Source organism: Terrapene carolina, unplaced genomic scaffold, assembly GCF_002925995.2.
Source record: "Terrapene carolina triunguis isolate 2854851 unplaced genomic scaffold, T_m_triunguis-2.0 Scaffold66, whole genome shotgun sequence".
NCBI classification, from domain to species: domain Eukaryota; kingdom Metazoa; phylum Chordata; order Testudines; family Emydidae; genus Terrapene; species Terrapene triunguis.
In genome coordinates, this window is record NW_020664417.1 from 82063669 (window position 1) to 82087630 (window position 23962).

Here is a 23962-nt window from a genome sequence, read left to right on the forward strand (position 1 = left end):
GCTCCGGGTCACAGCTCCAAACATGCCACTTCTATGATGAGCTGCATGCCATTCTAGGGGGTGCAGCAACCACTACCCCAACCCTGAGCTTTGACTCTGTCAATGCAGTAGAATGCAACACGGAAGCGGGTTTTGGGGATGAGGAAGATGATGATGAGGAGGCTGAAGATAGCTCACAGCAAGGAAGCGGAGAAACCGGTTTCCCCAACAGTCAGGATCTGTTTCTCACCCGGGACCTGGAGCTAGTACCCCCCAAACCCAAGGTGGGCTCCCGGACCCTGAAAGCGGAGAAGGGACCTCTGGTGAGTGTACCTTTGTAAATATTATATATGGTTTAAAAGCAAGCATGTTTAATGATTAATTTGCCCTGGCATTCGCAGCCAGTACAGCTACTGGAAAAGTCTGTTAACGTGTCTGGGGATGGAGCAGAAATCCTCCAGGGACATCTCCATAAAGCTCTCCTGGATGTACTCCCAAAGCCTTTGCAAAAGGTTTCTGGGGAGGGCAGCCTTATTCCGTCCTCCATGGTAGGACACTTTACCATGCCAGGCCAGTAGCACGTAGTCGGGAATCATTGCAGAACAAAGCATTGCAGCATATGGTCCCAGTGTTTGCTGGCATTCAAACAACATCCGTTCTTTATGTGTCATCCTCAGGAGAGTGATATCATTCATGGTCACCTGGTTGAAATAGGGTGGTTTTATTAAGCGGACATTCAGAAGTGCCCATTCCTGCTGGGCTGTTTGCCTGTGGCTGAACAGAAATGTTCCCCACTATTAGCCACATAGTGGGGGAAGGGTGAAGCCATCATCCTAGAGAATTGGGTGTGTGTGTGTGTGGGGGGGGGAGGTTAGTTGGGTTTGTGCTGCACGTTAACCCGGAAACTGCAGCCCCTCCTTTTAAATTGCCAACCCATTTTAAATGGCCAACCCAACGGCCGCTTGGTATGGGAAATGAGGGCGCTGCTGCTTGAAACCATTCCCACATGTTATGGAGGTTAAAGAAGCCAAAAGACTTGTGGCTTACCATGGCTGCCTGCAAGCCGAATTCTGTTGCCTGGCCCTGCATGAGTGATCTCTCACACCAAACTGGCAGGCCCTCAATATAAATAAGAGGCAAGATGCGACCTTGTAACGAAAACACATGTGGTATGTAATGTTAACAGCAAGGTTTACCGTTAAAGAGTGTACCCATTGTTCTATAAAATTTGTCTTTTTAACTACCACTCTCCCTTTTTTTTCTCCAACAGCTGCATATGTTTCTCCTTCCCAGAGGCTAGCGAAGATTAGAAGGCGAAAAAAACGCACTCGGGATGAAATGTTCTCTGAGCTCATGCTGTCCTCCCACACTGACAGAGCACAGCAGAATGCGTGGAGGCAGACAATGTCAGAATGCAGGAAAGCACAATATGGACGCGAGGAGAGGTGGCGGGCTGAAGAGAGTAAGTGGCGGGCTGAAGAGAGTAAGTGGCGTCAACTTGCTGACAGAAGGCAGGAGTCAATGCTCAGGCTGCTGGAGGATCAAACTCTCATGCTCCAGCGTATGGTTGAGCTGCAGGAAAGGCAGCAGGAGCACAGATCGCCGCTACAGCCCCTGTGTAACCAACCACCCTCCTCCCCAAGTTCCATAGCCTCCTCACCCAGAAGCCCAAGAACGTGGTGGGGGGGCCTCCTGCCACCCAGCCACTCCACCCCAGAGGATTGCCCAAGCAACAGAAGGCTGGCATTCAATAAGTTTTAAAGTTTTAAAGTGCAACGTGGCCTTGTCCTTCCCTCCTCCCCCACCCCACCTGGTGCTTCCCTCCTCCCTCACCTCTCCCGGGCTTGGCAGTTATCCCCCTATTTGTGTGATGAATTAATAAAGAATGCATGAATGTGAAGCAACAATGACTTTATTGCCTCTGCAAGCGGTGATCGAAGGGGGGAGGGAAGGATGGTTAGCTTACAGGGAAGTAGAGTGAACCATGGGGGAGGGGTTCATCAAGGAGAAACAAACAGAACTTTCACACTGTAGCCTGATCAGTCATGAAACTGGTTTTCAAAGCTTCTCTGATGCGCACCGCGCCCTCCTGTACTCTTCTAACCGCCCTAGTGTCTGGCTGCATGTAATCAGCCTCAACCTCCCACCCCGCCATAAACGTCTCCCCCTTACTCTCACAGATATTGTGGAGCACACAACAAGCAGTAATAACAATGGGAATATTGGTTTCACTGAGGTCTATCCGAGTCAGTAAACTGCGCTGGTGCGCTTTTAAATGTCCAAATGCACATTCTACCACCATTCTGCACTTGCTCAGCCTATAGTTGAACAGCTCCTGACTACTGTCCAGGCTGCCTGTGTATGGCTTCATGAGCCATGGCATTAAGGAGTAGGCTGGGTCCCCAAGGATAACTATAGGCATTTCAACATTCCTAACGGTTATTTTCTGGTCTGGGAAGAAAGTCCCTTCCTGCAGCTTTTGAAACAGACCAGAATTCCTGAAGATGCGAGTGTCATGTACCTTTCCCAGCCATCCCACGTTGATGTTGGTGAAACGTCCCTTGTGATCCACCAGTGCTTGCAGCACCATTGAACAGTACCCCTTTCGGTTTATGTACTTGCTGGCTTGGTGCTCCGGTGCCAAGATAGGGATATGTGTTCCGTTTATCGCCCCACCACAGTTAGGGAATCCCATTGCAGCAAAGCTATCCACTATGGCCTGCACATTTCCCAGAGTCACTACCCTTGATATAAGCAGCTCTTTGATTGCGTTGGCTACTTGGATTACAGCAGCCCCCACAGTAAATTTGCCCACTCCAAATTGATGCCTGACTGACCGGTAGCTGTCTGGCGTTGCAAGCTTCCACAGGGCTATCGCCACTCGCTTCTCAACTGTGAGGGCTGCTCTCATCTTGGTATTCTGGTGCTTCAGGGCAGGGGAAAGCAAGTCACAAAGTTCCATGAAAGTGTCCTCACGCATGCGAAAGTTTCGCAGCCACTGGGAATCATCCCAGACCTGCAACACTATGCGGTCCCACCAGTCTGTGCTTGTTTCCTGGGCCCAGAATCGACGTTCCATGGATAGAACCTGCCCCATTAACACCATGATGTGCACATTGCCAGGGCCCGTACTTTGTGAGAGGTCTATGTCCATGTCCTCATCACTCTCGTCACCGCGCTGCCGTCGCCTCCTCACCTGGTTTTGCTTTTGCAGGTTCTGGTTCTGCATATACTGCAGGATAATGCGTGTGGTGTTTACAGTGCTCATAATTGCCGCGGTGATCTGAGTGGGCTCCATGTTCCCAGTGCTATGGCGTCTGCGCTGAAAAAAGGCGCAAAATGATCGTCTGCCGTTGCTCTGACGGAGGGAGGGGCGACTGACGACATGGCTTACAGGGTTGGCTTACAGGGAATTAAAATCAACAAAGGGGGTGGCTTTGCATCAAGGAGAAACACAAGCAACTGTCACATAGAATGGCCCCCTCAAGGATTGAACTCAAAACCCTGGGTTTAGCAGCCCGTTGATTTCATGGAGGGAGGGAGGGAGGGAAGGGGGAGCAAATGAATACAAAACAAATCTGGTCTATTTCTTGTTTTGATCCACTCCATCTATCTTATACATCTTAGGCTGGCAGCAGACGGTGCAGTACGACTGCTAGCCGTCGTCATCTCCTGGCTGCTCACCAGAAGACGGTGCAGTACGACTGCCGGCAGGACTCAGTCTCCAGGAGACAAAACTTTAAAGGGGAATGACCTGGCTGAGTCACTCCCATGTCTGCTCAGGCGCCCCTGACCGACCTCACTGAGGTCAGCTAAAAGAGCACCCAGGAGTACGACGATGATGGCTACCAGTCGTAATGCACCGTCTGCTGCCAAAAAGCAATGAGCTGCTGCTGTGTAGCAATGCAGTCCCACATCTGCCAGCACCCAGGAGACATACGGTGACGGTGAGCTGAGCGGGCTCCATGCTTGCCGTGGTATGGTGTCTGCACAGGTAACCTAGGAAAAAAGGCGCGAAACGATTGTCTGCCGTTGCTTTCACGGAGGGAGAGAGGGGCCTGACGACATGTACCCAGAACCACCCGTGACACTGTTTTTGCCGCATCTGGCACTGGGATCTCAACCCAGAATTCCAATGGGCAGCAGAGACTGCGGGAACTGTGGGATAGCTACCCACAGTGCAATGCTCTGGAAGTCCACGCTAGCCTTGGTACTGTGGATGCAGTCCGCCGACTTAATGCACTTAGAGCATTTTGTGTGGACACACACACAATCGACTGTAAAAAACGATTTATAAAAAACGATTTCTATAAATTCGACCTAATTTCGTAGTGTAGACATACCCAAAGATTGGAGAAGTAGTAAATAATGAAGAAAAGAGGTCACTTATTCAGAGCGATCTGGATTGCTTAATAAACTGGGCACAAGCAAACAATATGCATTTTAATATGGCTAAAGGTAAATGTATACATCTAAGAACAAAGAATGTAAAAACCAAGAACTTACAGGATGGGGGAATCTGTTCCTGGGAAGCAATGACTCTTGAAAAAGATTTGGGGATCACGGTGGATAATCAATATGAATATGAATTCCCAATGTCACACTGTGGCCAAAAGGGCTAACACAATCCTTGGATGCATAAAAGGGGGAATCAAGAGCACAGAGGGTGTTTAACCTCTTTATTGTGTGCTGGTGTGACTGCTGCTGGAATACGCTGTGAAGTTCTGGTATCTACAATTCAAGAAGGATGTTGAAAAAATTGGAGAGGGCACAGATAAGAGCCATGAAAACGATTAAAAGGTTAGAAATATACCTGACAGTGATAGACTCAAGAAGGTCAATTTATTCAGTTCGGGGGTGACTTGATCAAAGTCTATAAGTACCTCCACGGGGGGAAAATATTTGATAATAGGCTTTTTCAGTCTAGCAGGGAAAGGTATAACAAGATCCAATGGGTGGAAGTTGAAGCTAGACAAATTCAGACTTGATGTAAGACATAAATATTTATCAGTGAGAGTAATTAACAGTTGGAGCCATTTACCAAAGGTTGTGGTAGAGTCTTCATCACGGGCAATTTGTAAATCATGATTGACATTTAAAAAAAAATATAGGCTCTAGTTCAAAGGAAATTATTTTGGGGAAGTTGTATGGCCTGTATTTTACAGGAGGTCAGACTAGATGATCACACTCTTCTGACCTTGTAATCTATGAATCAACAGCATCCAGACAGAAGCCCTTCTTTCTTTCTTTCTCAGCTTCCGTAAATCAGTCAGGTCTGATGAAGAACACCATCCAAACTGGAAGAGCCAATGCTCTCCATGAAAAGAAACATGGGTAATTTTCAAAAAGTCAATGATGGGTACAATAGAGCACCCTACTTTTGACAGCATAAGTTAAAAAAAACCACTTAAATAAAACCATGAACCCTAATTATCACCAGAGAAAGGTTTTCAAACCCTGATCCTCTTCTTTTCTGAATGTGCAGTCCTCTGCTTATTTGAGCCTGTGATGTATCTGCTGTATTTCCTAAATCTTCACCTCCATTTAAGCCTTGCACCTCTTACTGTTTACCAGTTTAAAGCCAAATTATGGCTACTCCAGAGCAAGTGCAACAAAAGAGAGAAGATGTATGAACCCTTCCATCCTGCCCCCTCCCAACCCACTTTGTGCAGTCAGGCAGAGGGTAGTCATAGCTTGGTTGCAGGCTCTGGGCAATGCAAGGGGCTGGGATGGGCAGCTATTGCTGCCAGCAGCACTAGTAGTTACAGAGGAGACATAGCTCATAGGGAAGAGGAATAGGAATGATCCTGTCCTCCCTGGCATAATGGCAGGCCTCTCTCATGACTCGAGCACCTCGCTGTAGAGCATTAAGTGATATGACTACACATCTATCACCTGCAGTTTGCTCCTCTTATTCTTTCTTCAAGGGGAGAAGTGTATGAGCTGTGGCGTGTTTTGTTTTGGTAGGGTGAGGTTTTTTGGGAGAGGGAGAGGTTTGCCTTTGTCTGTGAATATAGAAATATCTCAGAAGTGACCCTTTCCCTTTAGCCTCTCTTATGGGATATCAATTTTCCAAATGCCCTTTTGTGATGCAACCTTGAAATGTGGTATGCCTTATTCATTAAAGGCTACCAACATTTCTTCCTTTAGAATTATTCAGGGGCTGCTTAATCAGCATGGAAGGGGAAAAGAACCCAGGAGTGAATGGAATGACAGGGGATTCTTGATGGAACCTGGGAAACTCCAGGAAAAAAACCACCCACATATGATGTGCTTCCATGATGCAATCTTGGGGTTAGAATTCTCCAATATGGAGAAATTAGGGCAATCAGAGGTTGGTAGCTCCATATAATGGATTTAGCCAAGAAAATTGTTAGAGGTCAGGTAAATGCATTGCAGGCACTGACTCTGGTAATCAACACACACAACTGTACACATTGCATGAAAAATAAAAGACTAGCAGAAGAATACAAACTCTGCATTCTTCCCAGCCTGAATAAATCATTTTTGTGGTACTTAACTAGCTGTAGCACTTGTGAACTGTAAAATACTGTCACTTTAAGCTGGGTCTTGAATTTTCAGAAACTGATAGCTGGATTTCACATCAAAACATTTACAACTTCTATACATCAAACACTGTCTGCTATTTTTAGCAGTTTTTCATGACGCTATCTGGTTCCATTATGAAATTTTCTATTTTACTGCTTCATTTGAAGCATGCATGATTTATACAGTTCTTTTTCAAAGTCATGTGTTGTGTCAGATTACTATGTGCCACAAAAACATTTTCTGTATAGTTCTGTTGTTTAGGGACTTAGGTGCCAATCTTGCAATTGGGTCTGCCCATTCAGTTCCAATTGTATGGTGCAGATCAGAAGCCATCTTTGGTCAGATCACAGCCGTTAAAAAGGAATTTGTCCTCAACGGATATAACCTCATTAAAGAATTGTTCTGATATTACGATAAAGTAAAAAAATCTTGCCGATGAAAGATGGATATTCAATATGCACCATATATCAATGAACCTAAACGTTTATTTTTTGCTGTAATGCAGAAGCAAAAATTACCTTAAAATTTAGATATTCCCCAGGATCGCCTGAAAGCAGCAGGATGGTAATGTACTATATTTAACATACTGTTGTGTCATTCTGATAATAAGCAAATTGCTTTAAGATCAGTATTAGCTTTAAATTAATAATGCACAGCACGACATCACTATTCCAGCCACTTACTGAGTCTTCAGACTTCATGTTATGCAGGGAGTTACCAATTTTCTGTGTTACTTAATTCTTTTCCTTTTTGTTTTTAGAGAATAGGGATTCTGGCATAATTAAATGAGAATACAATAGCACAACTAGTTCAGTGGTAAATATGCACTTCCTTAACAAGGGCATGCGTAGAAAATACTGCAGCAGAGAAAAGCAGACTGTACCATGCTGTCTGTAGATAGGGGGTTTCCTATAGATGTTATCTTTTACTCCAGTGTCTGAGAAAGAGGAAAGAAAAAGGAAAGAACAAAAGAGTAAGCAAACAGTTTAGACCGTGCTGCTTCTGTTTATTCTAAAAAATAAATAAATAAATAAATAATCACTTGAGCAGAGACCATTCATTCATTTTAATGCGTAGTAACTGCTATTACAATACAATGCAACATTTCTCATCATTAGTACACACTTCAAACATTCTGGGTTGCATAGCTGCCCAAATTTTTCCATCAATCCAAAAGGGATATATTAATATGGCTCCTTACCCATCAGGTCATTTAGTAGATGGGTACTTAAAAAATTCAGCCTAACATCATATCCATAAATTCAACAGACCTGTGCAACCAGCAGTAACATTTAAAGACAATGACATCTTCTAGGTTTAACATAAAATAAAGTTGTCTCTTTGAGCTTCTCCTAGTGCAAACTTGTTTATACACAGAAAAATATGAAGAGTGTAACTCATTCACTTCTGAGATCATGTTTAACAGCTAACATATTTTCACTCTTCAGAAGAAATAAGGTTTTTTGTTATTGTTGTTCTACAATTCACAAAGCAATGCAAAATCCATTGACAATTTAGGAGAAAATGAACACGTGCCACAATTGAAGATTAAAAGCTAAGCAGGGAATGCCTACCTGGAACATGGAAATGTCTAGGAGCCTGCTGATAGGCAGAAGGCGAAGATTTGCTGTCTGAATACATGGATAAGCTTGGAGTGCTCCGACCACTTTCACTGCCTCCAAAGGGAAGAGCAAAGAAAGCAGATAAAAGAAAAAAATGGAAAGCAAAGTAGAGTACTTCAAGCATAAAAAGCTTACTCAAAATGACTTGTTAATCCAACATTTTTAAATAAATAGTTCTGTGTAAAACCTCAACTTGCTTATTGGCACCATGTCTGGTTTCTGATGTGACTCTCTTAGCAAAGGCAATACCATACAGTGGTTCAAACACTAAACAGATCTAGGAACTGGAGTTTGCTATATCAGCAATAATGCATACTTGATGGATAACATCAGGTATAAGCATCAGCCTTGTAGCTCTGCTTTGAAATCTAAAATTCTCTTTTAAAAATGTGATGCTGTTAAAAAAATAAAATAAAAGAATCTCCAGGAATCTGTAGGTCCTTTTTTTCAAACGGCTCCTTCATAGCCTTAACTGAGCACATATATTAGGGAATTTTAGCAAAGTTTAAGGTTATGGCATTAAATTATAGCCTGCCCTAAAACCACCAGTGAAATCATTCAGTAATGTTAAATTAGTTCAAAGCAGGACTGCACAAAAAAGCAGCTGCTATGGCTGAGTCATGTCTTATTGGATATATAGATTACAAAATAGACTGTTGTTGAGATCTTGTACTATGTTTATTCTAACTTCCCCCCCGATAACTCTCCACGGGATTTTATTGATATGCAGACAGGGTTGGATTATCAAGTCATGGATCTATAATGCCATAGCCAACTTGGCAGAATTTAAAGGTACATAATATTCTATTGATCCGTACCGATTTATACCCTTATTTTGTTAAATACTCTTCAAATACTCCATTTATTTCCTGTTAATTAATCCTCAGAGCACACTCTATGGCATTATAATGCTGCTTGGCAAACAAAAAAGTAAAGCTCTACTTCTTTGGGACTTGTAAAATCCAGTTCATGTGTAGCATTGTTAAACAACTGGTAGCTAAACATGATATTTTTACAAAACATAGAACTGCTGACAATTTGCAGTAACCACTTGGAGCGCAGAATTAATGGATATTAATGATGAAGGTACAGCAGCTCTTTTGAAGAAAGGCCAGCAGCCCAGAATACAGCTTTAGATGTATCATTAAGCACTGCCATGTGGGAGAGAGGAGTTAATGGGTAGCTTTGGGTTAGTAGAAAGCCCATAGCAAAGGTGAAAAATCTGGTAAACTGGGGATGAAGCAGGGGATTGCTAACAATTCACAAAGCCGAGCAGCCTCTGTTGAGGAGTACTGGAGAGACATTAAATACAGTCCCAGAGAATGTCATGTACTCCATCATTTTAACCATGGGCCTGCCGTTGATGGGAGTATTGCTATTGACCCTAATAGGAGCAGGAGAAGGCCCCATGGGAACAGAGGAGAGTGCTGTGCATCTCATGAATATTCCTGCTAATTAATCCATTTTATTGTGGGACTGTTACTTCCCTGTACAGTGCGGAATTAAATGAAGATCATTAAAACTACAAAATAATGAGGAGTCACTGCCATCGTTTATCTGGTAGCAATGACTTGATAAGTCGGTAACAACTTTTTAAAAAGTATTCTGCATAGTTCAGAGACTGAAACTGGAACAACATTAGTTGATATTCTCCAAGTACTACCAAGAACCGAGGGCTTGATTGTGGAGTTACTGCAAGCCCTGAGTAAGCGCCAACATGTCAACGCGCTGCCCTAGGAGCAAACCAGAAGCTAAACTGTGACTGACAGAATCACAGTTTGGCTTCTGGTTCCCATCTTGCTCCAGGGAGAAAGCCAGGTGTGCCAGCCATTTACTGGGCACAGATTACTTCCCCCTCTGTGCCAGCTCAGCTGCTGCACTTGACCCACTCCCTGTCCCTATTAACCCACCTATGTAGCAGCCCTGTAGAAACATCTCTACCCTTTACACTGTACCACACAATGCAGATAGCAAGGGAGTGTCTTATACTCCTTTATCCCCTTGCAATGGGTGCATGGGAGAAATCCCAGCCTCACCCTAAATAACAGGGAGCATGGCATGGGAAATAGCTGCTTCCTGGTTAAGGTTTATGCACCCCATTGTATCCCAGTTATTATCATCCCCATGCAGTGTCACATCCCAGGGTAGAGTCTGCCTGGAAAGGTTGCTAAAAAAATCAGAAAGGGCATTTTAAAGTTATGGTGTTTTCAAAAGATGCCTGTCCTTCGCGTGCTCAAAATTCCTGTATCACTAAACATTTATAATTGGGGTACTGGAAGGCCTGGCCCTTAATACATCACATACTTTGGGCACTTAAAATAGGATAAAAGCCTCACCAGACAGGATTGGGGCCCCATTGTGCTGGGAATCATATAAATACAGACAGAAATCCTCTAGAGCAGGCGTTATTTTCCTGTTATGTTCAATGGACCAGAAGGAAGAATGGAACAGGAGGAGAGAACTTGGGAAGAGAGGACAGAGGCAGGAATGCAAACACATGAAACTGAAGGCTGCAATTCTGCCAACTGCTCTGTGTGGGATCCATCTGTGTGGAGTAGTTTGTAAGATCAGGGCCTAGATTTCTATTAAAAGAAAAGGAGGAGGCAAGCTATTCTTGGGGCCCATTATACCATACAAGCTGAGCCACCATTTAAATTATTAAAATTATGTCAAAAATTTGCCACTGATTCTGAAAGTATGTAGCTGGATTTTGCATTTTACATGCCAAATTATTAATATTTAGCAATAAATCAAACTGAAGGCCAAAGTAAAAGGTCCTATTAGCTTACAACCACCCCTATAATTGTCTCTTGCCTGAGGTTTCCCTGGGTAAAAACTGAGTAAAGACTCCATGTCTGATCCCATAGAATATACAACTACTGGAGAGAGCAGTTTTATAAAGTTTTGGTTTGGTTCTCTGCCATTAGCAGAGTGAAAAAATAGAATCATGAACTCTTTCCTGGATTTCATTTTATTTTATTTGGAAAGAATCCTGAAAGGTTTACTTTGAACTTAAGTACCAACCACAGAAACATACTCATGTCTCTTGGCTCTTAACAAGACAGGCTGCCCTTTTAACCTTGTATGTTTGGAGTGTAATGACTAGACCTCAAAACATCATCCCCTCTCATGCCAGTCCATGGCTGGTCAGGAAGAATACTGTGTCTTTTTGTACCTCCTCATTCTCAGCAGCATGCTGCTTATTGTCAATCCCTTACATTTCCAATCTAGCCATTGATACTGCAGAATTGTATTTTTGTCTTGGAGGATGGGGGGGTCTGGCAAGAATTTTGCAGATTCACGAAGCAGCTAGAAGGCTATTGTAAGGGTAGTATGCCTGAAAATCCTTCCTGCCCTGGAACTCTTCAACATGCACAGTCACCACTGGCCCCAAAACGGCAATTCCAGAAATTATTTCTGAAATCGGATCATTTTACATGTCCATATGTTAAGCACATGAAATTGGTTTTTATTTGAAGTCTTGAAAACTGCAATGATTTTTTCCAAGCTTTCAAAGCCAGTGAGTACTAACGTGGAATAAAAAGGACACGTCCTGGAAAATGTGGTTCTTAAATTAAGAAAGGCAAGGCACACTCCACTGCATTGTAAAGGTGGGATTTTCCAAAGCTCTCAGCATTGGCTTAACTCTCACTGAGTCCACTGCATCAACGGGAACATAGTTAGACCAATCCTGAGTGCTTTTGAAAATCCTTACATTTCTGAATTGTGATGGGCACTAACTGTGGGATAAGTAAAGCTGCATTCTTACCAAGGCTGTCACAGAAGTCAGAGAAGTCACTTTTATGATTAAAAACAAACAAAAAACACCCAACCTAGACCCAACCAGATGATTTGAGGACTTTTGTGTGTGAGTAAATGTGATAGTGGAGGGTCAAACATATTACACGTGCCAAGATAATCTGTGGGTGGTAAAGAGAGAGAGCAGAAACTCACTGACAACATTCTTATGGCCAAAAAAAGGGCCAACCCGGTGAATTGTCAGTGAGGGCCTATGGCAAAGCCCATTGTAGTCAAGAGAAAGGCCTACTGGTGTGGTGAGGTTTCTCTCGCTCAGCCAAGCACAGCTCTAATTATTTTGATCTGAAATGGCAAATAATAATAATAATAATAATAATAATCTTATTTTGAGCCCACGGCACTTGACAATAGTTTATCTATATTCCCATGACTTTTGCTCTTCTCACCATGATCTCTCCATAGCTTTTCCTACATTTTTACAAACAGAGAAGGTAATGTCAAATATTTATCAAGATAAAGAAGAAGGGCATCCTAGTATTTAGAACAAGGCACTTGGGGATCTCAGATCTCCTTTTTTAATATTTGCTGTGACACTCATTCAATGTACAAAAGGGGGAAACTATGTAATACTTATTTAACCCATATGTAAATTGTATAAAAATACTTACCTACACCTCATAGGAGAGTTGTGAGTCTTAGTTAATAAATATTTGCAAAGGGCTCTAAGCTCCTTGATAACAGGTGCTACAGAAGTGCAAAATATTATTATTTTGGTTGTTTTAGTAATTATTATTTTGTAACAACAGGCTGCCACTTGATGGATTGTTTTCCAAATGACAGCAATAAATAATTACTGCTGCACGTGGCAGTGACAGGTAGTCATGAAAATATACTGGTTTAAGTGTGATCATATAGAAGTGCTGCTAAGCAACTGTCAATTGACTTTCAAATGAGAACATTCCACACTGTGTAATCATGCAGTGCAGTACACAGACAGGTTTTCTAGCTAAACGCATCAACTCTGATAAAACTGTCCAGCTTTACAGTACACATAAAACTGTATCCAAGCAGAGACTCATGTGATACAAGAGTGTGCTTCAGCCCTCCTAGAAGTGGGGGGACAGAATCTTTGTAGGTAGATTGTCTGTTAAAAATGGCATCACTTTGTTTACATTTGTTCTTTTTCTCCAGAATTCTCTTTTGGGGCTCACATTTGCAGAGTATGGGCCTGATTCTGCTCTTATTTACACCAATGTACAATGCACCTGCAGGGAGTCACCTCCTTTCCTATAACTGCTCTGATGACAAAGCATTGCTTCATCAACTCAAATAGGACACAAAGATAGAGGATACAAAAGTAACTGAAAATGCTTGTGATTCGTGCCCATTTGCTTCCCCTTCCTCCCCACATTAATCCTAGTAGAAGGATGTTGTTGTGATCGTTCAACACCCCGCCTTCCTTTCTAATGTTTAAACAACATGCCAAGCAAAAGTACACTCTGCCTCAAAGGTTCCAGAGATTCCCCCATCACAGTGGCCTGTCTCCAGCATGCAGAACATTAACAATTAATGTGCCCTTTGTGAAATATTTTGACAGGAATGCGCATCAATTTATCCAAATAAATAACAATAACGTTTCTGTGCTTTAAAGTAAATGGGCCAGATTCACAGCTGAGCAATGGAGCTATGCTGATTTAACCAGCTGCGGATCTGGCCCAATAGATGTTAACAGTGTTAAAAATGGACTAGCTCTTTAAATGTATGGTAAGAAAGATGTATTTGATCCTCTAGGGTGTTAATGTCCCTTATTCCAATATCCAGTTAGCTTCATTAAAACATGGAAACAAAGTTAAATATTTCTGTAACCGATAATAAACAAAATGTACAATTATTTCCACCCCCTCCCCCATCTTCAGATTTTTTTTCCCTTTGGAAAAAACATTGAACAGTCACTGAAAAAAACACAGCAGGTCCCAGAGACTCACATGGTATGTGAAGAAAGCACTCACACAAAGTTAAGACAGACTATCCTGTTGGAAGCCATGCTTGCACAAAGAAAGTCAAAACACACTTGGAGAGGTTATCACAGCACAGTCGGCATTCCTGGGCCTTACCTTTGAAGAAAGGGATGTAATGATGTCTGAATGTAGATGTAGGGCTTGGGTGTTGGGACAGGGAGATGCAGCTACTGGTACCAGGAGTCTGAGTACCAGCTAGGGGGCAACAAAGAGTAAGTGAAAATAAACTATTTTGTTCACTTACTGAAAGCCACAAAATATTCCTAGCAACGACACCCTTCTCACAGGAGCAGTTTTCTCTTGATGACATACAAACTTGGAAAGTATATGTTAGCTCCAGTCTGTCTTCTTGTTTCTAAAACAACGCAGGTCATAGTATGCAGTTTGCTAAGGGACAGAGACTTTCCATGAATGGAAAGAGAACAACACACAAAATGCTGATAACTATGTCCTGGGTTACACCGGAGGTCAGACTAGATAATCAGCAGGGCCAGATTTACACCTTACGCACCACTAGGAACAGCATCATCAGTGCCCCCCTGACTACAGCTGACTTTTGTGTTTTCTGTAAAAAATGTAATGAAAAAAAATATATAAACACAGCCTCCCCGGGAAGGCATGAGACCCTCCGCCACGCACGGCGCTCCCAGCCCGAGCCAGGGCGCAGCCCACCCGCTCCAGGCTAGGCGCAAGGAGGGGACTGTTCCTCTCCCCACAGTGAGTGGTCCCCGAGTGTCTTCTGTCCCTCCTGCAGCCCAGCGTGGCAGCTCTCTCTGTGCAACTGAATGGGGAGCCAGCCACGCCCTTCCCTCTCCCTCCACGGCACAGGGCGGAGGCAGTGGGGTGGCTGAGATTGGGAAGGGGCTGGGACACTCCCAGCTACTTCAGCAGCTGCCCCACCCAGCAGCGGCTCACAGCGCCCCCCAGATGGGGTGACTTGGATGCTCACTCTGCCCCAGCCCCACATGCTGGGCGGCAGCCTGGCTTCCTGTAGGAGAGCTGTACGTATTAACTTTTAACCCACGTTTAACTTTTAGACACCCCTAGGCACGTACCTACTGTACCTAATTGGAAATCTGGCCCTGATGATCAGAATGATCCTGTCTGGCTTTGGAACCTATGAATTTAATAGGTGGAACATCAGAAAATATTCCAGAAGAGCATAACCTTACGATAAAGCGCGCTGAGGAAAATCAGTGCTTTCAAAAGCTGCAACAGGGATGACTGTTCATAAAGGGTCACAGTGGAATGAAATGGGGAGATCCAACATCTCTTTCTTTGCTAGGAACTTTGTTAGGGCAAGGTCAAGCTCCCACTGAAGTTGCTATTTTGCTATTAGCTTAAAGGATACAGGATCAAGCCCACAATGCAGGAAAATACTTAAGCACATGCCTAACTTTAAGCATCTGAGGAGCCCCACTGAAGCCCTTTTTTGTTGCAACACCTTGCTCTGAGGACTAATACTGTCAAAACAACAAATACAGGGTAAAAATTCTTGCAGCCCCTCCCCCCCCAAAGTCGTACAGGTTTATAACCCACTTTGGGTTGGGAATTGTTTATGTTTTTCTTCCCCTCTCCACCCTATTCCCATAGCGTGCAACCAAGCAGAATTCTGACGGAGCTGCTAGAGTCTCAGCAGAGACCAAGTCACTCTCCGCAGTAGATCTTCGATACTTTACTTTTTTCCACCCCCATCAAAGACTGTATGAACTATGAGACACAATTTTCTATAAATGATTTCTGTAACCCAAAAACTTTCATTTGCATTAAGATTTCCATTTGAATGAAAGCTTATTGATGAAGAATCCCCTGATTTTCACAATGAGTTTCTGATCTTGAAGTAAAACACTCTTTAAGTCCCAATCATTCATCAATATTTCTGTTAAGTTCATAGAGTGACCCGGGAAATTATGTAACTCTTTATTGAGGAGCTTTATGGCCTATTTTTTAAGGGCCAAATCCTGCAAAAGCCCAACTATAAATGCAGGGTATCCTGACATAAATCAGAAGGGGCCCAGAGGTGTATCACTGCTGCTTCTATGACCCCTGGCTGTAACAGGGGCTGCTGCAGCCCCTACTACAGTAGAGTTTTGACCAGCAGACTAGACTGGCCACTCCTCCAGTCTGGTCCTTAGTCCCCACAAAGCAGCGAAGAGAGCCACTGTGAAACATTACTCTGCAGTTCAAAGTCTCTTGGCTGCATGTCCGCTCCCCGCACTGCGTGGTGGAACAATTGTGGCTTTGCTGTTTAGATTCCCATGAACAGTAAATCCAGGGGCAGGATTAAGACCTTAATCCATTACATTTTCTGTTTTCAGCTACCACCAATTTAACACATAATTTCCTGACGCCTATTAAGTTTTATGAAAAAAAAAATCACTGCATGTGCATAATCGAAAGTACTTGTTTGTTTGTCCCCTTGGGCAGCTATGTTCACATTAACCAGCATGTTGTAATACACTCGAAAAGGGAGGCTGGAATTGCTTTCCGCACTATAAACCTTTCCATTGGTATGTTCTACACTTACTAAATAGGCCAAAGGGGGAGGAGGGGAAAGAGAGATTAAATGAGCCTGCTTGTCAATTACCTGGTCTGCTGTAATGCTGAGGAGAATGGGATGTTGGAGTGTAGCGACCATAACCCAGAGATCCAGTAGAACTAGGACTTGATGTCCTATACTGTTTGAAAGATCTATCATCTTGGTCGCCCTGAGAGGAAAGGGAGGAAATCTAAGTCAATAGGAAAGACAGAGTGAATTACAAGATATTCAGAAGTTATCCATATCCACGTTTTTCTGCCCTATATGCAAAAGGCCCAATTCTATCTTCATGCTCCATGCAGTCATAATGAAATGAGGGCAGAATACAGCCATAAACATCTCAAATCTCTTAAGAGTAGAGCAGTTCCAGAATTGCCAGACATGTCAGAGAATAGTCATATAAACATGGGAGGCAGCATGTAAAAAATGAGTCTAACATGAAAATACAGTTTGAAAAGAATGTACAATAGCAGAAATGTTCTGTTTTAGCACTATGTGCAGAATTCCCAATTTGTTTGTACCTTGTATTTGTTTAAACATGAGCAAAATGAATGTAAGATGACAGCATTTTACATTCACTTTGTACATGTGTAAATAGGCAGACAAGGTGCCAGACAGTATAGAATCGGGCCTCATCTGTTTAATTATGCTACGCAGATCTACTGTGCCTGCAGTGTAACACATTCTGTACTATAAGCAAAACACATTCTATAATACTCAGGTGATCAATTTATGCATGAATATGTATCATTAGATTTAATGTTCTAGCATTACCACTTTCCATTTAAACCTATATCCTAAATCCTTTAATTCCTGCAAATATACCTCATAGGGTTTTTCCCTTTTGCAGACTTAGGCCACTTCTCCCACAATCACTGCTAAGATTTTAATTCATTTTGTAGCAAATTGGTGACTGAAAATTACAAATTGGTGACTGAAAAAGTATTGTTTTCTTAGGAAGCAAAAGCCCCCGTTATGTAGAAACCATTTTTGGATAACTAGTATCACTTTGGGATTCAGTTTTCTCAGTCCTTATTTAGGAAAATCAGAATTTGCCTGGGTAAGGTTGAATTAAAAACAAAACAAAACAAAAAAAAGTCTGTCTCAGATCAATCTCTCCTGCAGAAAAACCTGTGGAAGGGGGTCCTGAGAGATACCCTTGCAGAATTATTCCCCCAATAGTCCATTGTGGGGGTTGGAGGGGGAGAGAGTGCTCCTCTGCTTCCACCCTGCCCCAGCACCCTCTCCTAAGTTTATGGCAGTGCAGCTCCATCACACCCACACAGCCAGGATGACTTCTGGCCACAGCTGTCCCCTGAGTTGCCTAGAGTCCTATTATTCTTCCAGGGTCCAGAATGGGGACAACATGCATTGTTGGCCCCAGTTCAGCCATCAATTCCTTTCCCCCTAGCCAATGCATTCCCTATTCTCTCCCCTCCTGGGCAGACCTCAGACTCACAGGATACCCTTTGTAGGGTCCAAAAGAGAGGTTGCAGGGCCAGAGGGACACCTTTGCTCCCTTCCACACGGATGAAAGGTGGTCTGTGCACAATGGATTCCCTCCAGGTGTATCTACGGGATGGGAAAGTAAAGAACGATCAGGGTCTGATTAAGCATTTGAAGATTTGGCCCTGAAAGAGGATGACATGGAGATTTAGGGGCCCCCTGTGCCATCAAAAACATGGTCGTGCAGAGCAAATGATTTTTATGACGGTACATGGCAATGGACGACCGTGTATTTGAAGATAGAAACAAGCCCTTATGAGAAGAGCTAGCTGCAATTTTTTTAAAACGCCTATGTAAGAATTCAAAATTGTCCAAAAAAAAGGGAGAATAATTTATGCCAGGTAGCACATTGTAGGCATTTCCTAGCCTTCTCTTTTGATTGCCACCAACTACTCCATGCTCACTTAAATCCCATGCTCATGTTGAAATACTTCTGCATGTCCTTTCCTAACTAGCTACATATTATCTACATTCTTACTTCTGTATAATGTATTCCAGGCAAAACAGCATAATGTCTTTGGAAGGCATTCTTTATGAAGTAGAACCTTAATAAATACAGTTCTTTATAGACCAAAACACTGTCACTTAATGAGCTAAATAAAAAGTGGACAGGACAGTGCAGTTTATTAAACTTGAGGAAAGTGCTGTAGCACCGCTCATTTCATGGATGAATAGCTTTGTAAGTAACAAGTACCGTCCTTAGCACAGAAAATATACTCTGCAGAGGGCAAACTGTGGGCATATCTGAACATCCTTAAAGAATTCATGCGACTTTGTGAATCACAGCAGCTCTAAGAAGAGTACCAATGTAACCTTTGGAGTTTACTATTATGCAGGATAATAGAGGGTAGTAAGTGAAGTTATTATATTTCTGAAACACTGATATTTCCACCTTGATTATCTCATGCATGTTGCTGCATGTTTTTGTCTCTGTAGGAAACAGCAAGCTAAATTTGTGGAATACAATAATGAGTGATATATTTCTTTTAAAAGAAAAATATCAGATAAATTACATTTCTAATTGATAACTCTACTTTTCTCTCTGAACCAACAGTTCTAGTGACAGTTTGCAATTTTTTATATTTAAGGGAAACTATCAATTAATTATTGGGCCCAAATCTGCAATTTGTTACAAAAATTTTACAACAGTGTAACTCCACTCAGTTCAGTGAAGTTATGAGGACATAAAACTGGTGTAATGGAGTAATGAGTCAGGCCTGCCATATTTATTTTTCCATCTACATAAACTAGAAAGTACTGCTCCTGAAAGTGGTATTTCTTGGGTGTGATGTCCTTGTGTTGCTTCCAAAGTGGTATTTCTTGAACTGGCATCTTTAACAATGATGGTCCTGGGTATTGGTATAGTTCCATTAAAGTCAATGGAACTATACAGATCAACTGTGTATCTGGCCCCAGATGTGTGCATATATACATATAGGTAATTTAATTACATGTATATACAGTTGGTTTAACTATGTGTGGGGAAAAAATGGACAGAAAGAGGCACGTTAAGGCCTTAGTCTAGGTCAAATAAAAATGCTAGTTGTAAATGTAAAAGCAGTTTACAATTCAGAATGTAATTTATTTGGTAACATTTGAAAAAGTTATGATCATCTAAATTTTATTTCATGAAGTAACTATTTCTGAAGTAGAAATGCAGATGACAATCAATGAAACGGATGCATTCAGATGACAATATAGAAGCACAGCAGTTGTTTGATATAAGTAACAATATTAAAGAAACCTCTTTATAAAGACATCATGGCTCTGCAGACGCAGGGGGCAAACCACTAACATTTCAGGCTCTGATGATTATCTTTATAAACAAGTTTAATGCATCAGGAAACAGATCAGAATAGAACAAAGGCACTGGGGATTACCTCAGTAAGTGCTGGAGAGGGCAACTGAGGTGACTGCAAACGGCAACACACAAAGTAACAAATTAGTCATACAAAATTCATGCATGATGCTATTTGTGAGAAATGCTATGTTAACAGTATCAACATCCATGTGTAACACATATGACACATACAGTTAAAACAGGACATCCAGCAATTAGATCAAAAATACGAAGTTAGATTTTTTAAATAAAAATGAGAAGGAGTAAAATGGAAACATCTTCCTTACACAGCCGTAAAATTATTTCATTTCAAAAGCGAATCCCATGGGCAGGTTGCACTCTATTGAATCCTACACTAAGGACTGCACCTTTAATAGAAAAAATCTTTGTTTAAAGCAACCACTTTAAAACAGAGATAAGCCTATGCCAAATCCTTTGTCTAGACTCAGCTGACGTTTGGATTGGAACTTTGAAGCTCCACTCATCTTTGCTTTAAAGAATTCCAAGATATCAGTACATTTCCTCCCCTAATCTTTAATTAAAGAGCATCTTTACTTGGCAACTAATTTTTGCTGTTCCCTCATTTTCCTCTCACAATTGAGAGAGAAATTCTGCTCTGTGCTACACCATTGTAAATCCAGAGTAATTTTATTGAAGCCAATAAAGAAATTGGTATTACAGAGCATAATTAGGCCCTATTTTTAAAAATAGCTTAGTTAAGTCACAGGCAATTAAGCACACATGGCACTTATGCCTAGCACTAAACTATGCTGACATTGGCATAGCTGGTTTAGTTTAAGGTAACCTAATAATACCCAAATGAAACTGAGTAAAACACTACAAGGAAATATTGATAGTGAAGCATTTTAGCATTAGGAACTTTTAGAAACATTTTATATGCTTTTGTCTTCTCTACATATCATCTCTGAAATAGAAGGCTCTGACTGACAGCTCAGTTTATAAAGGCATTTATGACTAAATAGTTTGGCTAACACCAGACTAAAAATAATTGTAGCACTCACAGAAATGTTTCTATAAGAACATAAGAATGACCATACTAGGTCAGATCAAAGGTCCATCCAGCCCAGTATCCTGTCTACCGACAGTGGCCAATGCCAGGTGCCCCAGAGGGAGTAAACCTAACAGGTAATGATCAAGTGATCTCTCTCCTGCCATCCATCTCCACCCTCTGACAAACAGACGCTAGGGACACCATTCCTTACCCATCCTGGCTAATAGCCATTAAATGGACTTAACCTCCATGAATTTATGTAGTTCTCTTTTAAACCCTATTATAGTCCTAGCCTTCACAACCTCCTCAGGCAAGGAGTTCCACAGGTTGACTGCACACTGTGTGAAGAAGAACTTCCTTTTATTTGTTTTAAACCTGCTGCCCATTAATTTCATTTGGTGGCCTCTAGTTCTTATATTATGGGAACAAGTAAATAACTTTTCCTTATTCACTTTCTCCACACCACTCATGATTTTATATACCTCTATCATATTCCCCCCTTAGTCTCCTCTTATCCATTTAAAAATATTTTATTTGGTCTTGAAACTAAAAGGAGTCTGTTTAAAAACTCTTTTCAATAGCTAAGGATGCATAATGTCCATCAGGTAAAGGGGCACACATGGATGTTTGCAGGGACAAGGACATACAACTCACATTCTAACCCTGGAAAGAACAAGTGGTATCAGTTTTATAAGGCAATGAAAGCTATGGAATGGCACTGTTGTATTGGGAAAAAGCAGGACTACCATTTAGTGATATTTTGTCAAATGATTAATGGTGAATGAAGGTGTGATTGAACAGATTAGGGCTCCAACATGAAGTAGCTCCCCGATTCCCCTAGCAGGAACTGCTCCCTATGGGAAGAAATTTAAGGAGCCCTGTGTTTTTTCATTAACCCGGGCCACATTGAGGGTGAAATCTTGACCCTACTGCAGACAATGTGGGTTTTGCCACAGGCTTCAGGGGAGCCAGGATATCACCCTTAATCTTATTCAATGCCTAAAGGGATTTACAGATTTTATGCATATCATCATGCTTATTATTAAAATCACACTATTCTGCCTATTGCTTTATTATGCTTTCTGCCATAACACTCACTCTATTCCCAGATTACTATTCCAGGGGTAGCCAAGCTTACTGACCCTCCGAGCTGCATACGACAATCTTCAGAAGTTCGAGAGCCGGGGTGCGCCTGCCAGGTCTTCAGCCACTCGGGAGGTGCCTGCTAGGGCTCAGAGCTTCTGCCCCACTCCCGCTGAAGCCCTGAGCCCTGGCTGACATGCCCCGTGGAGCTGACGTCCTGAAAACCCCTCCCCCCTGGGAAGAAGCAGCACTAGACCCACCACCCTGCCACAGGGCAGAAGCCCCAAGCTCTCCCCTCCCTCCAGTCTGGTAGGCGGAGAATGGGGGTGGAAGTGGGGGCTCTGCAAACTACACTTTAACCGTAAAAGAGCTGCATGTGGCTCACAAGACACAGTTTGGCCACCCCTCTACTATACCATGCCTCCCAACTACACCTTCCAGTGCCCTCTTTAATGGGAAGAGTGATACCCTTACTGCCATAGAGCAGTACCTTACTCCACAGTCTAGATGATTTCAGCCGGCCAATTCATGGAAGAAGATGCTATCCATTGTGAGCAAGGGTGGCAGAGTCTGGGCATGTGATACTTAAAATATTTGGATCCCGAGGAGAGAATTAGGTTAAGATGCTGGATGAATTAATCTAAGGGTACGTCTACACTTACCGGAGGGTCCGACGGCAGGCAATCGATGTTCTGGGATCGATTTATCGCGTCTGGTTTAGACGCGATAAATCGATCCCGGATCGATCCCGGAAGTGCTCGCCGTCGACGCCGGTACTCCAGCTCGGCGAGAGGAGTACGCGGCATCGATGGGGGAGCCTTCCTGCCGCGTCTGGACCCACGGTAAGTTCGGACTAAGGTACTTCGAATTCAGCTACGTTATTAACGTAGCTGAATTTGCGTACCTTAGTCCGAAGTGGGGGGGTAGTGTGGACCAGGCCTAAGTCCGATGCATAAAGAGTCCCAGTTTTCCATTAGAGCAAATTCTTTCATGTTGAATATGTTGTGATTCAACTGCTGAACCACTCATATAGGATTATTCAGGCTTATATCTTAGTTATGGGTTGGCTACAAAATACCCATTCATCACCAATATTAACAGGCACCCTTAAAATACCTGGGCAGATGCTAGAAAGCCAAACTGCCAATGTAGCAACATCATTCCCACTAGCAAGACCTCCAGCATGTGGGACCATTGGAAACAGCAGCAAGGAAGCGATGGTTCCAGAGCTGTTAGCCCATTTTCCAGGTGGATTATTAATAGGAGCACAGAAATTATCCTTCAAGTCATATTTTTGTTTGGAATTGATGTGAAACTGAAAAGGGCTAAATGAGCTTGTCTAAAATTCGGGGAGAGGTCAGCATTTTGTAAATCTTGAAGAAATCTTCTTATGTAGAAACAAAGCCAGTTACAGTGTTTATAGCTCCCTGTCAATGCAGGATTGTTCCCTGCAGTACCTTTACTTGTGCCCTTTTCAACAGAACTAAAAGTCATGTGCATAAAGTACATACATAAATGCTTGCAGGATTTGGGCATTTATTATTCCATTGCTATTATTTCAAGCATTTATTTGTACCCATCTATTTATATCCAAGTTAAGCTAGCAATTAATTTTTTGTAGAGATTTTGATTTAAAAAATCTAAAACTATAAAAGAAATTAGAAAACAAAATGAAAGGCAGACATAAGTGAAGAAGAAATACTACCTTTTATGACAGGAGTTATGTAAAAATATGTTTCACATAAAACAGCATTAGTATTAAATTATATTAGCAAAAATGTTATAACATTAGCTCTGCACATGAAAAGGGCAATATGTATGCATGACATCAAGATGAACTTTATTACGGGATGGTTGAAAGGAATTTGTGCACAGAAAAATGATACCTTTGTTGTGTTACCAAAATAACATGCTGCATATAACAAAAGCATGAAGGGTATTTGATTTGGCTTCTGATCTTTGTATTATAATTAGCAATGGTTCCTGTTTCCTACCACATGCAAGTATAATTTCTTTGGCAGAAAAACATACTTTCATTAAATCTCATCTGTTTAA

The 23962-nt window shown here is 42.2% G+C and overlaps 1 protein-coding gene across 11 annotated transcripts in view; it reads right to left on the reverse strand.

The window, feature by feature from the left end:
• The window catches only part of ABLIM2 (actin binding LIM protein family member 2), a 222021-nt gene that overhangs the window by 45436 nt on the left and 152623 nt on the right, over positions 1-23962 (reverse strand). For 5 of the 11 annotated variants that reach the window (XM_024208347.1, XM_024208353.1, XM_024208349.1 and 2 more), the window contains 4 exons: positions 16515-16635; positions 14024-14122; positions 8103-8204; positions 7412-7465 (listed from right to left, as the gene is read on the reverse strand). In XM_024208347.1, coding sequence (XP_024064115.1) covers positions 7412-7465; positions 8103-8204; positions 14024-14122; positions 16515-16635 — 376 coding nt within the window. Of the gene's footprint in view, positions 1-7411; positions 7466-8102; positions 8205-14023; positions 14123-16514; positions 16636-19852; positions 19886-23962 lie in introns of all 11 variants that reach the window. The other 6 variants (XM_024208356.1, XM_024208350.1, XM_029910665.1 and 3 more) reach the window with 5 other exon arrangements.